The sequence below is a fragment of the Theropithecus gelada genome, chromosome 9, assembly GCF_003255815.1.
Source record: "Theropithecus gelada isolate Dixy chromosome 9, Tgel_1.0, whole genome shotgun sequence".
NCBI lineage: Eukaryota > Metazoa > Chordata > Mammalia > Primates > Cercopithecidae > Theropithecus > Theropithecus gelada.
The window spans coordinates 4,920,257-4,933,522 of NC_037677.1; the positions used below are offsets into that span (position 1 = coordinate 4,920,257).

Below are 13,266 nucleotides of genomic sequence, written 5' to 3' on the forward strand. Positions count from 1 at the left end.
TGTATTCTTGAAATAATGTCTCCCAAATTTTACCTGTGTTGTCATATTCTCTGTGGTTATGTTTTCACAAACAAAAGTTTCTGTACTTCATGTAGACTCATTTTTCATGCCTCTTTCTTGTGGTTGGTGAGTTTTGTGTCTTATCCTATATTGGGACTATCACAATATTTTACTGTGTTATCTTACAAAATTATTAATATTCTTTCCTTATAAATTTGGTTAATTCAAATAGGATTGACTTATATGAAATAAGGATCCAAACATGCATACCTAATTTTTAAATTTTTAGCAAAATCTCCCACCAACATTTATTGAAAAGTTCACATTTGCTCACATAACTTGATTTTTTTACCTGTAACATATATGAAATTTCCATGAACAATTATCTGGCCTCTCTTCCATCTTCAATTAACTTATTTACTTTTCTGTACTATGATGTTAAAAAGTAAATTTTACTTCCAGTATGTTACAAATATTTTTCTAACTTCTTCATTTATTTAATAATATCTTAGCTATTCTTGACTAATGTGTTATTGAAAATTTTGAATTGTCTTATTAACTTCTGCAAGCAAATAAATGTTGTAGTCTCTTCTTGACATTGTAATAAGCCTGCAGATCAAGGTGGAGAGAACGGAATCTTTGACAATATGGAGATTTCCAATCCATGATCATAATATGAATTTCCCACTTATTAATAAATGGTATTTTAATAAATATAACATTAATTTCATAACTTTCTCCATTACTGATAATTATAATAGTTTTTGAAAAGTTTTCATTTTGTTATGGGGGTTTTCCAATATTAGAAATCTTAATAGAAATATTAAAAGAATAATGCAACACATCTTCTTACCTAGATTCATCAAGTGTTACATTGCTGTCATTTTTTACTCTTTCTCTCATTTTCTGTATTACTCCTTCAGTTTCCCTATTGATTTGTACGCTTATTTGATTTAATGTATTAGAGTGACATCTTTTTGATATTTAGAGTCTCCCAAATTTATGCAGTGAGTACCTATGCTTTTTTAATGTGAAATCATTAATATTTAGATAATTATAGGCTCGAGTAATGTTGAAAACTAATTTTTCCTATTATACCTGTGCATTGGAGAGATAGATATTCAACATTATTCATCAAACCTACTAAATTACGGTAGACATTACAAAATTTGCCTCTAGATTCTTGTGGGTCTTCTAGGTACATGACCCTATCATGTGGGCACAATGTCAGCTGTTTCTTCTTCAGCATCTTTTGAGATATTCTCTTTATCTGCAGTGTTGTACAGTTTCAAAATACTTTATCTCGGAATGGATTTCTGCTTACTCTTCGTCTGGTTTTCATTGACCCCTTGAGTGTTTAGAGAGGTCTTTCATAAATTTTGGAAACGTATCAATCTCTTAAGTATTGTCTGTGCACCCTACTGTCTGATTTACTTGGTGTTTCCCAATTGGCAATGATGTAATCTAAAAATAATTAAAGTTTTCTATTACTTTGATAGGTGTTTGAATTCCAGTTGACTTCAGAGGACATGAAAGCCATAGATGGCCTAGACAGAAATATACGATATTTGACCCTTGATATGTAAGTAATTTTGGTGATGGGTGTCCTAATTTATTTTCAGAGGAGGAATGTAGGATGAGTGTTGAGAGTTACCTCCACACTAGGGGCACAGAGGTCAATGTGAGACAGAGGTGAGACAGGAGCTTTCTGGGCCTCTCCTCCTGGATTCACTCCAGAGCTCTGTTCTCTGGCAGGGAGAGTGGCCCGGGGTCAGCGTGGGTTGACTTGTGCCTCTGCTCTTATAACTCCATGGAACTTTCCAGAGCAGCCAAGATCATTGCTGAACCTGCACCTTCCATGTAGGCCTCGCATTTCTACCACTGTCTAGTGGCCATGATGCAGATATTGCCCATGTGGTCACATTAGATGTTTCCAAATTTGTGCTTATATGTTGTTCTTCCCAACCTGCAACAATGTCTTACCAGATGAAAGGCAGTTCCACCAACCTTGTGGGCCAGGTTCCAATTCCGACCTACTTCACATGGAATTGCTTGCCAGATCCTGTCAATTTAGCATTTTCAATCTTTTCAAACCTTTTCCCTCCTTTTCTTTGCATCTTTTCCCATGAGCCAAACACAGCATTTGCCTACAAAAATTCTGTCTTAGTGGAGCGAATAGGAGCGCTTGGCCTTGATGTTCTGCAATATAGAGATCTCAGTGCAGAGAATGAAGAAATTTTAAAATCAAATGAAGAGTGTAGATGCAAAAGCACCATTGTTGGAGATAATTTATAACCAGTAACAGACGTTTATTATTCCTCTATGTTCTAAAGTTCTAGGATTCACAGAAGGTCACTCATAAAATGAGGGAAAAAAGAAGTTATATAATTGATGGCAGTGGAGATTTTAACAACTAATAGAGATGATGAGATAATGTGTGAAAAAAACACGCACAATGGCACATCATAAGTATGCAAAATTTGGTAGATATTATTAGTAGTATTTTATTATTAAAGGAAAATACAAAATGAAAAAGGAAATCATAAAAAAGAAGGAAAAGTGGCAAGCATTAGAAATTTTTTACAACCAATTAATGTTTTCTGGCATCATAAAATCAATCACTAGTGCTATTTCGTAGAATTCAAATATGATCTGGAGTAAACCACTTGCAAGCTTCTGAATGTTTGCTCTTGGTGTAATCACAAAGGATAGGCTCAATTCCCTAATTAACAAGTTGTAACTGTATATGTGAGCAGTCATTTATCTGTGTCTTTATATTTTCGGTTATTTCTGCCTATAAAATGGTTTATGCATTGTAGCTCTTTGGATATTGGACCCTATATCAAACACAACAATTTACATTTCTGAATCTAACTAAGTACGTTGCATATGATAGGCAGGTAATAATACGTTAAGTGATTAAGTATTATTGCTACTAGTATCATTGTCACACGCAAAATTGTTTGTTAGTGATGAGCATATATATACCTTATTCCTCTTCAATGTAAGGCAGAATGAGTTCCTGTTTTTACCGAGAATTTGAAATAGAAAAGTCAGAATATCTCTTTGCTCTGTTGACAGATGTAGAGAAATATGTTTGAACATTTGACTTTGTGTGTTTTATGTGTTAAGTTCCAGGCAGAGGAATAGAATTAAGTGATTATTTTGAAAATACAGATACAATAAAGTTATGTTCATTAAACTAAGAAACACAGATTCTTGAGCAGTCAGAAAATGAACTTCTTAACATCTACACTAGTGGCAGTTTCCTACATTGTACTACCCGCTAGTAACAGAGTCATTGCCATTCACAGTGTATATACTTTTTTCTCTTTTCAGTTTTGCTGGCCCCCCTAATTATCCATTTTCTGATGAATATTAACATGGAGGGCATTGCATGAGGTCTACCAAAAGGCCCTATGTGTGGATGGTGATACACAGGATGTCTCTATGCTGGTGACTGGACACGTCGTCTCTGGTTAAATCTCTCCTGCTTGACCACTTCACCAAGCTACAGCTAAGCCCATTGGCCAGAAAAGACAGACAATAATTTTTTTATCATTTTGAAAAAATTAAATGCTCTCTCCTAAAGATTCTTCACCTGCTTTGGTCTTCATAACTTCTATGTTTTCTTTCCTTCTGACACACTAATGACCCAAAAGTGTGATTTGCCTATGTGTTTAGGGCCAGGGTTGGAAGATGATAACAACCATTTAAGATTCATTTCTGCAGTGGGAATGGGTGGAGGTTCACCCTCTGGGAAAGGGGCAGGTGACAGGTATTGGTCAGTGCCTCTCTAGCTCTTGTTGGAAGAAGCACATGCAGCATGGAGTCTACAGGGTGAGCGATATTGACCAGCAATTCATGGGCTCCCTCCAGCAGTGTGAGAGTCAGAGTTTCTGGAGCCTTGGGAGGAGGCATCCCTGTGAGAGGGGGCGTCAGGGAGGTGGAAGGGCACCCACCAGGAAAAGTGATTAGAAGTCAGGTATGAGGAGGTTAAATAAGAGAGAGTCAAGCACATCTCTGCTTGGAAAAACATTTCAGCACCCTTTTTTTTTTTTTATCATTATATCTTGTTTATAAAAGGGAAGTTTCCACAATTTTTTAACAAACCCAACAGCTGAGAGTCAGGCGTGAATCTTTGATGTGTGCCCAGTCACAGCGTTGACCCTATTGGTCTATGGTGGGGCAGGACATCAAAGTCATCATCGACTAATCACATTCACCTGACTACCTCATATTTAGAAAATATTCTTAGATTGTAAAAATGTGCTGTTCATTGGTTATATTCAATCTTTTAAATGTTTTATACATTAAGCAAAGCACAGTTACAAGTATAAAACAGAAATATCCCAAAGTCATTATGTATTGCACTCAAGATTAAAATGGGAAATAATACATCTAATAAATCATGTGTTCCAAGACTTCAAGCATCTTTTGGAAACAGGGTATGTGAAACAGCACACTGTTTTCAAACATTGGTAAATTGTAAGAACAACTCTTACAAAGGCATTTCATTCTTATACATAATTTTCAGGGGAACTAAGTAAATCAGCTAATCATGAAGACATGATTTTAATTTCAGACAACACTTTTGAAAATGTGGGATAGTCTCAGGGCTTAATGATCAAAGCATTTTGAGAACAGTGGTCTTTAAGCTGGGCACACTTTCTAACACATTTACCTGCCACTCTTCTTACTCTAGTAGCCACGTTAACCCCTTCAGAGATTCCTTCTCAAGGCATGTCTCAGAGCTGATAGGCATCCCACCAAGTTTTGCAGCTCACAATTTTTCCGTAACTTACTTACTCTGTAAAATTGGAGGAGGCCATAAACTTTAGAGGGCCCTAGACCAATTTTTTTGGATTATTTTTGGTCTACTGTCATTCCGTTGATGACCTTAGATATTCTCTGCATTAAATATCACCTCTAGGCAGAGAAATCCCCCAAAAAATATTTCTAGCTCAGGTTTTTCCTCCAAATTCTACAATGGAAGATCACAGTGTGAACCCTGCATCTCCACATTAAAGTCTGAACGACATTCACACTTAGCATGTCTCAAAGAAACCTCATGTAAACCACGGCCATCCTGTTCTACCTTAACTTTCTGAGTCTAAGGAATGATAATTTCATATCTCATAAACCCGATTGATATAATTGTCAAGAAAAGATTGACATTTTGTTAAAACTTAATAGTCAAGTGTGTAACGCTTAAGCAAACTCATATTTCAAATCTCTTTTGCACGTGTAACTCTGACTTCAAGATGTGAAATAATCATTGGGTCAGTCATTTGTAAATACTAAAACTGCTATGGACTTTTTCCAGTTTGTCACCATCCATTTTTATAAAACTCTTACGGTTAAAAAAAAAAAATTTACTCAGAATTTCATAAAGCCAAACACCTGATTTCAGGAACACTTGTGATGTCAGAAAATTTTATAGGGACCTCCAATCACTAATTTTACTATTTTTTCTCTCAAAGAAATGCTGAAGGGAAGAATTCAGGTTGAATGAAAGGAAATAGTAACTTATAGCCATATAGAGTTATAAAGACTTCTTGTAAAAGTAAATATATGGTAGCATAAAATCATGTATTTTTGAAATTTTGGATTCTACTCGTTATTTTACTTCAAGATTTAAAATATAAATGTCTAGAAGTAAGTATAATTCTAAATTAATATGTTTGCTATGTAGGAAGCTGTAATTACTGACCAAAACCATGTGAAGTGGAGAAAACCTGGGGACGTAGATGTTTTTTACATGAAATTGAAGTTAAATTCATATTGATGTAAAGAAAATTATTTTAACTTTATAAAGTTTTGTCATCTCCACAGCAATCACAAGAAGAATAATTGTAGAATATATGCAAGAGGAAACTCAGAAGGGAATCCAAACTTCACTTAAAAAATCACTCAACCTCACACAATGGTAGTAACGGTGGATATGAAGGATAGAAAGCTATAAACCTCGTAGGAAAACACTGAAAATGGCACAAGTGACTCCTTCCCTGTCACCAATGACAGTCATGTATTGCATAATGCCTGGACTATCTTCTGAGAATGGCTTTGTTAGGTACCTCTCTCATTATGGGGACATGATAGCATTAGAGATAATTCTCTCAAACACTGTCATGGCCTTATCAACTATGCTTCTGTAATGTTCTCAATCCTTTGCTGCCATTCCAACAATGTTTACAACATTTTCCTAAGAAATGGAATCCATTTCACCAAACCACTTTTCTTGCTCATTCATAAGAAGCACTTCTCGTTTGTTAAAATTACATCATGAGATTGCAAGCATTCTGTAACATTCAAGCTCCAATTTGAATTCTAGTTCTCTTGCTATTTCTACCACATCTGCAATTACTTTCTCCAATGAAATCTTGCATTACTCCAAGTCATCTATGAGGGTTGAATTCACTTCCTCCAAACTCCTGTTCAAGTTAATGTTTTGCCCTCCTGTCATGAATCATGAATGTTTTTAATGGCATCTAGAATAGTAAATCTTTTCCAGAAGGTTTTCAATTTTCTTTGCCCAGGTTCTTCAGATGAGTCACCATGGTAGCCATAGACTTATGAAATATATTTCCTGAACCACAAAACAAGATCATCAAAATTACTCTATGATCCATGATGTAAATGACGAGTTGATGGGTGCTGACGAGTTGATGGGTGCAGCACACCAACATGGCACAAGTATACATATGTAACAAACCTGCATGTTATGCACATGTACCCTAGAACTTAAAGTATAATAATAATAATAAATAAATAAAAATAAAAAGATTCCTCTGAATTGTGTCTTCTTGGAAGAGGTAAATATCTGTTCAACTATACAAAGAAACAGAGAAGCCACTCCCATTGCAATCAATCTTCAAGAGAGGGAGCAGGCAGGCCATGTTCTTTCTGCGGAGTTTTATAGACTCTGACAGGCTGTGAAATAAACATAAACAGAAGACAAAACAGTGCCCCAAATAAGCAGTAGATGACCCTGTGACCAGACTGCATTGCAGAACAGACTGACGTTTTAAGGAGAGTCATGCAGAGTAACATACGAACACAAACCTGACAATCCGGTCAGCTTACACTTATTCTAGCTTGCACTTATTCTAGCTTCCATTTGCTCTAGCTCATTCGAACTCTCAACACTAAAAATATTATTATTACCTCTGCGGTCGCATAGGTGCCAAATCCCAGGACGGGCATAAAGTGGCCATCATTCAGCTTCACACACTGATGTTTCGAGTCCATTTCTGTCACTGGCCTGGTTGGCAAATGTGTCTTTCTTCCTCCCTCACAGGCTATAAGAGCAATTAGCTGGCAACGCCCCTGGACACACTGTCTGCTGGTTAACCAATGGCATCTGAGAGGAGGGACAGAGGCAGTCTTACACAGGCAGTGATAAAAATGGAAGCCAGTTCAACTGTTTCTTATCTAAGAAAATTCATAAGTAAATTATTAGGTGGGCATGATACACTCATTAATTTTTCTCTGAAGTATTTTTCCTATTCCAAATCTCTAAATATGTGACATAAATTATACAAAGACATTTGTAGAATAAATTGTGACTTTACCTAACACTATAGAAAAAGAGCTACCAAGCTCTTTTTGGTTTGTGCCATGATGATGTTCCTTCTGTGTCTTGTGGCATTTGAAATGACTAGTTTTTATTTTTCTCTCTCTCTCACACATACAGTTTAAAGGAATGACTAATGAGCATTTCTTTAAAATATTGCCCTCAATTAAAAATTAAAGTTACAGTTTTAAAATGCATTACTTTTTTCATCAGAAAATGTATTGTTTCTTTCTTATTAGCCTTGTGAGAGAAATATCCCTTCCTGATCAAGGCGCAGTCCCGATAAACTTGTAATCCTGATGTGGGTGTAAATAAAAAATAAAATTCAATGTGGTTTTATTGGAGGATTTCTTATTAACAGCTTTTGAACTTTGGATGTAATTTGTAACACACAAACTGTGCCTTATCTTATTTGTCTTTTCCAGCCAGATTTATAAGTTACAACCAAAAAGTAATAAGCCAAAAACCTAATAACTATTAGGTATACTTTATAATATTAAACATTATTCCTAAAGAGAAACTGGTAACTAATGACATATAAACTGGTGAATAATCCTCACATGGGATAATTTTTACTTTATCTTCCCTCTGGAGGGCAGGTTAGAACATGAATGTAATTTGCATGATCCATGATTCACAACTTGGAGTAGTCACAACTTGCAGTGCCCTGATTGCTTCTATTTGCTTTTTCATAAAACAAACAGAAATTGAAACATAGGTAAATTGTTATACATTGACATAAATGTAATATTATAAAGATAATGAAATTTTTCGCAGAGAGTAATTTCAAAAAGATGGTGGATTATAAGACTCCCATATGACTCATGCAAACACCAGAAAATATCTAAAATTGAGTGAAATAAACTTATTTATTCATGGAGTCACTCAGTAGAGATTCAGGGTGACTACACACATACAGATGTTATAGGCAAAAGACTAGGGGAAGAGACATGCAATAGTCCATCTAAGCCATTGAGAGAAACTGGGATGCGAAATTTTTTAATAGTAAGTGATTCAAAAGCAATTGGTTATTTGGGGAAAAATAAAATGGCAAAAACAATCCATGTAGGTGCATGTTCAGAAACAAACTAAGAAGGACTTGAGGTTTTATGTAGGGCTGATGCCTTGACTGAGAACCTGACACACATATGAGTTGATGACTGTCATGACAGAACAAATCTATATACAGTAAAAAAGATGTTTTATTTTTTCAAATGCCCAGTTAAATAAAATAACAAGGCTTACAGACTGGGCACGGTGGCTCACGCCTGTAATCCCAGCACTTTAGGAGGACAAGGAGGGTAGATCTCAAGGTCAGGAGAAAGAGACCACCCTGGCTAACATGGTGAAATCCGTCTCTACTAAAATCCAAAAAAAAAAAAAAAATGGCCGGACGTGGTTGTGAGCACCTGTAGTCCCAGCTACTTGGGAGTATGTCATTTCAATGGAAGCTACAGACTCTCCCTGCGACCCCCAGAGCTTACCATTCCTCAAACTTCTTGATATGGTGCTAACAGATTTGTATGTGAAATGAGACAGTTTCCTGATTCCCCTTGTAGGACTTGTGACAGGGGTGTGGCTCACCTGTTCAAACTCCTTGAGGGAGGGGGAGCACAAAGATGGGCAGGTGCACAGGCCAGGGTGAGCGCTTTGGGCTCTGGCTCTGTGATAGGTGTGGGTGCCTGCAACCACAGTGTTACAAAGCTCTTTCAGCTTTGCCATCTGCAGACGACTTGCGTCTGCAGCAAAATGGACTCTCTGACTTATCTCAAAGGCAGAGGGCCAGTGTGACAGCTTTCTATATCCCAAGCTTTCAACAGGCATCCCAGAAGAGGCAGATCACACGTAGACTCAAAGGATGAGTGCAAGATTTTATTGAGTGGTGGAGGCAGCTCTCAGCAAGATGGATGGGGAGTTGGAATGGGGGAATGGAGTAGGAAGGTGATCTTCCCATGGAGTCAGGCTGCCCCAGTGGCCAGACTCTTCTCCAATCCTCCAAGGTCAAACTCCATTCAGTGTCCAATGACCCACCTCTTCTCTCTTTCTGTGTGTCATTGTTCTGCCGTCCATCTGGTTGCCTCCTTGTCTCCTCACCTGCTGGTCTGCCCTGGATCTTAGGTTTGGGGGTTTATATAGGGGCAGACTGGAGGCGTGGTGGGCCAAAAGGCAAATTTTGGGGGCGTGAAAATTGAAATGCTTGTTCTCATTTAGGGGCACAGGTATCCAGGCTGGAGGGTGGGGCCTTTGCTGGGAAATCACCCTCTTCTACCCAGTATTTCCCTGTCTCCTGTCCATATCACATGGAGTTTCAACCATTCAGAAATAGGTTTTCCTCACCTGGTTTTATGCTAATCAAAACAACTATAAAACTTAATAATTTTCCCTTTACAACCTCCCCTGCTGTTGACCTATGCAGGAGAGGTCAGAAGGTGTGCAAACTGCTGAGTCACCCTGACTGCATCAACTCCAGTAGATTGTAGGGGTGAACAGTTCTCATCCTCTCTCTCCTGCATCATCGATTTTTCTCTTTCTACTAGATTCTTCCTAAGAGCATGTAGGCATGCTGTGTTTTCTGCCATCTCAAAGAAAATTCTCATTTGACTCCATTATTTTCTCCATGGACTTCTCAATTCTCAGGTGTATTTGTGACCCATTATTTGAATACTTTGTACACTTCTGTATCTAATTCTTCTCTTCATACACTTTTTTGAATGCACCTCTATTCAGGTTCTTGCCTCTACCCATTTATCAAAATTGGGACAAGGGAGAGGATTTTGAAAAATAACAAATGAGTATTAAGCTTAATACCTGGGTAACAAAATACTCTGTAGAACAAACCCCATGGCATGAGTTTACCTATATAACAAACCTGCACGTGCACCCCTGAACTGAAAATAAAAGTTACAAATATTGAAAATAAAAAAGTTTTGGGGACCTAAATTACATTATTTAATTCCAATTCTGAACAATTATATTATTTAATATTTAGTACACAATTCTGATACTAATTCTGAACAATTGCATTATTTAATATTTATGGAAAACTTAAAAGAAATACACAGAACAGTGTCATGGCTAGCCTTTGACATTCTCTTAAAAAATTAAAGCACAACATTCTGAACAATTACATTATTCTAATGTAAGGAAGTGTGTGAAGAGCACAAAGTCAGAGAAGGCCCCAGTGGCCCTGAGGGCTCATCTGGTTGTGGGTGGGCTTGTACTTGGGTCCTGGCTTGTCTGAGGATCAGTTCCAGCAGTTAGTGATTGAAACTGGACACCCCGATGGACTTGGTTAAACCTGCATCTCTGCATTTCTCCAGGGTCTAGGGAAGAAGGAAGTGGGTGTAGATCTTCAGTGTAGCCTGGCTTTGTCATTGGTCATTAAACCTTTTCTTTAGTGTGGTAAAATATATATACCATACAATTCATCATTTAACCATTTTAAAACATACAGCTGATTGGCATTAAGTCCATCCACCTTGTTGAGCAAGCATCACCAGTACACATATACTACAATTTTAATCATCCCAACCTAAAACTCCACTCATTAAGCAACAACTTCCCATTTCCCCTTATTTCATCATCTGGCATCCACTATTCTACTTCCTGTCTTTCATTTCATTATTCTAGGCACCTCACATAGTTGGACTCACACAGTATTTGTCCTTTTGTGTCTGGTTTATTTAGCTTAATAAAATATCCGCAAGGTTTAACATTATTACTGCACGTATCTGAATTTCCTTTCTTTTCAAAACTAAATAATGTCCCTTTGTGTGTATGCACTATACTCTGTTTATCCTTTTATTTGCTGATGCTCACTTGCACTTCTACCTTTTGATTATTGTGAATAGGATTATCATGAATAAGGTAATTGTGAATAACAACATTGCTTCAACAATATCTATTTTAGTTTCTGTTTTTAATTTCTTTAGGTATTGTGAGCCCCAAATATCTGAGACATGCCCCAGTCAATGTAGAAATTTATTTTGCCAATGCAAATCCTCTCTCCTATTGTCCAGGCTGTCCTCTGCTATGGTTACTGGGCTCGTTCTCAGCACAAAGGTCGCAATGTTGTGTTATACTTTTCAAGTGAGCCTTCGGTCCTTTTCCTTTTATATATTTTTGCATGAAAGTTAATGAGGCATCTCATCCAAAAGGCATGCTATCATGAGTATATTTTGGCATTGGGTGAACAAGATGTGTTGGCACCAACACCAGGCCTTCATCATTTACTTTTCAACCTTTCTTATCTTGAATACATCCTCTGTCCTTGGCAGCCTTTTTAACCTCAAGAGTATACTGGGATTTGAAAGTTATCAGAACTATTTGGGGAATTTAAGGTGCCTGAACCTCAGTACTGCTGTAGGTTGGGTACCTGGCTGTGCAGTCAGTGAAAGCATTCCCTCTAGCTAGACTGCAATTCCTGTGCTGATGGCCTGGACAATGCATCACAGCTATTTCTCTTGGGGTTGTCACCACCTCCAATAGCTCCAACATGGCTTTGCGTATTTAATTTTAGTATTATCTGCCATTAGCAGTCCCCTTTTCTTGCAAATAGCTCTGTGTGCATGGACTATCATGAAAGAATATTTGGAATCAGTTTAGACATTGGTTCTCTTACCTTTGGACAGATGCAAGGCTCTCATAACGGCGATTTACTCAGCCTTTTGCATAGAAGTCCCTGTTGGGAGAGTTCTTGCAGCTACTACCTCCAAGAGAGTCACTATAGCCTAGACAGCATTCCTCCTTCTGTTGGTGACTAGGCTGTTTCTGTCCACAAAGAGCATCCAGTCTCCACCCTGGAGGCCTGTGTCCTTCAGATCTGGTCGACTGGAAGACTCTTGATCTATAACCGCTAGGCAGTTGCATACTAGTTCCTTTGGTTGCCCAGTACGTGTCAACACAGTGACAGAGTCTAAGGCTCCAGTGGCCTGTAGTTTCATTAGACCTTACCTATGGTACACACTGCAGTGTGGTTTAATGCCTTTTGAATAAGAAAATTATTTTCTTTCTTTGCTACATTTCTATAGAGGAGTTTTGTAGATTGGCAGGAGATTTCATTTTTGCCATTCTTTTCCAGTATAAAGGAAAACATACTTGACAGTTATGTCCCAAATTAGGTAAAAGAAGATTGAAATTGGATGTCACCAGGGGGCCCTAATTTCCACCTGTAGTAACGTAACTTCTCTCTGTGTTCTGTAGACACAGAACTTCCCTCCCTTTCACAGACTCCTCATTGGTACAGCCCAATTACATCCACTTTCCTAAGCGTATGGACCCCCCTATCTCTGTCATCTCACCCCCAGTGATTCACTGAGGGAACAATTCCAGCCCTGGGTCCCCAGATGATGTAAGGTGTTGAAAACCCCACCTTCCCATAGAGAGCCAAGAGCAGAGCATGGACATCTTTGATTAGTACCAAGGAAACATGAGAATAGTGAAACTTTGCTGTGCCTGTATTCTTGGGTATTAGTCCATTCTCACACTGCTATAAAGAACTAAACAGCTACCTGAGACTGAGTAATTTTCAAAGAAAAGAGTTTAATTGACTCACAGTTCCACAAGCTGTACAGAAAGCATGGCTGTGGAGGCCTCAGGAAACTTACAATCATGCAGGAAGGCAAAGGGGATCAAGCACATATTCTCATTGCTGGCGAGAGAGGGAGAGAGAAAGAGAGAGAAGGTGGAGG

General features: G+C 37.8%; 1 protein-coding gene and 1 non-coding gene across 2 annotated transcripts in view; both read left to right on the plus strand.

Moving 5' to 3' along the window:
* Nucleotides 1-5,604, plus strand: part of LOC112631309 (aldo-keto reductase family 1 member C1 homolog) — a 91,595-nt gene extending 85,991 nt beyond the window's left edge. The window contains exons 8-9 of the mRNA XM_025396244.1: nucleotides 1,500-1,582; nucleotides 3,340-5,604. Of these exons, the coding sequence (XP_025252029.1) occupies nucleotides 1,500-1,582; nucleotides 3,340-3,382 (126 nt within the window). The 3' untranslated portion in view covers nucleotides 3,383-5,604. The remainder of the gene's footprint in view (nucleotides 1-1,499; nucleotides 1,583-3,339) is intronic.
* Nucleotides 5,605-8,129: 2,525 nt separating this feature from the next.
* LOC112632272 lies at nucleotides 8,130-8,262 on the plus strand. The gene has a single exon (XR_003121332.1). It is a non-coding gene; the product is annotated as a U8 small nucleolar RNA (small nucleolar RNA).
* The last annotated feature ends 5,004 nt before the right edge of the window (nucleotides 8,263-13,266 follow it).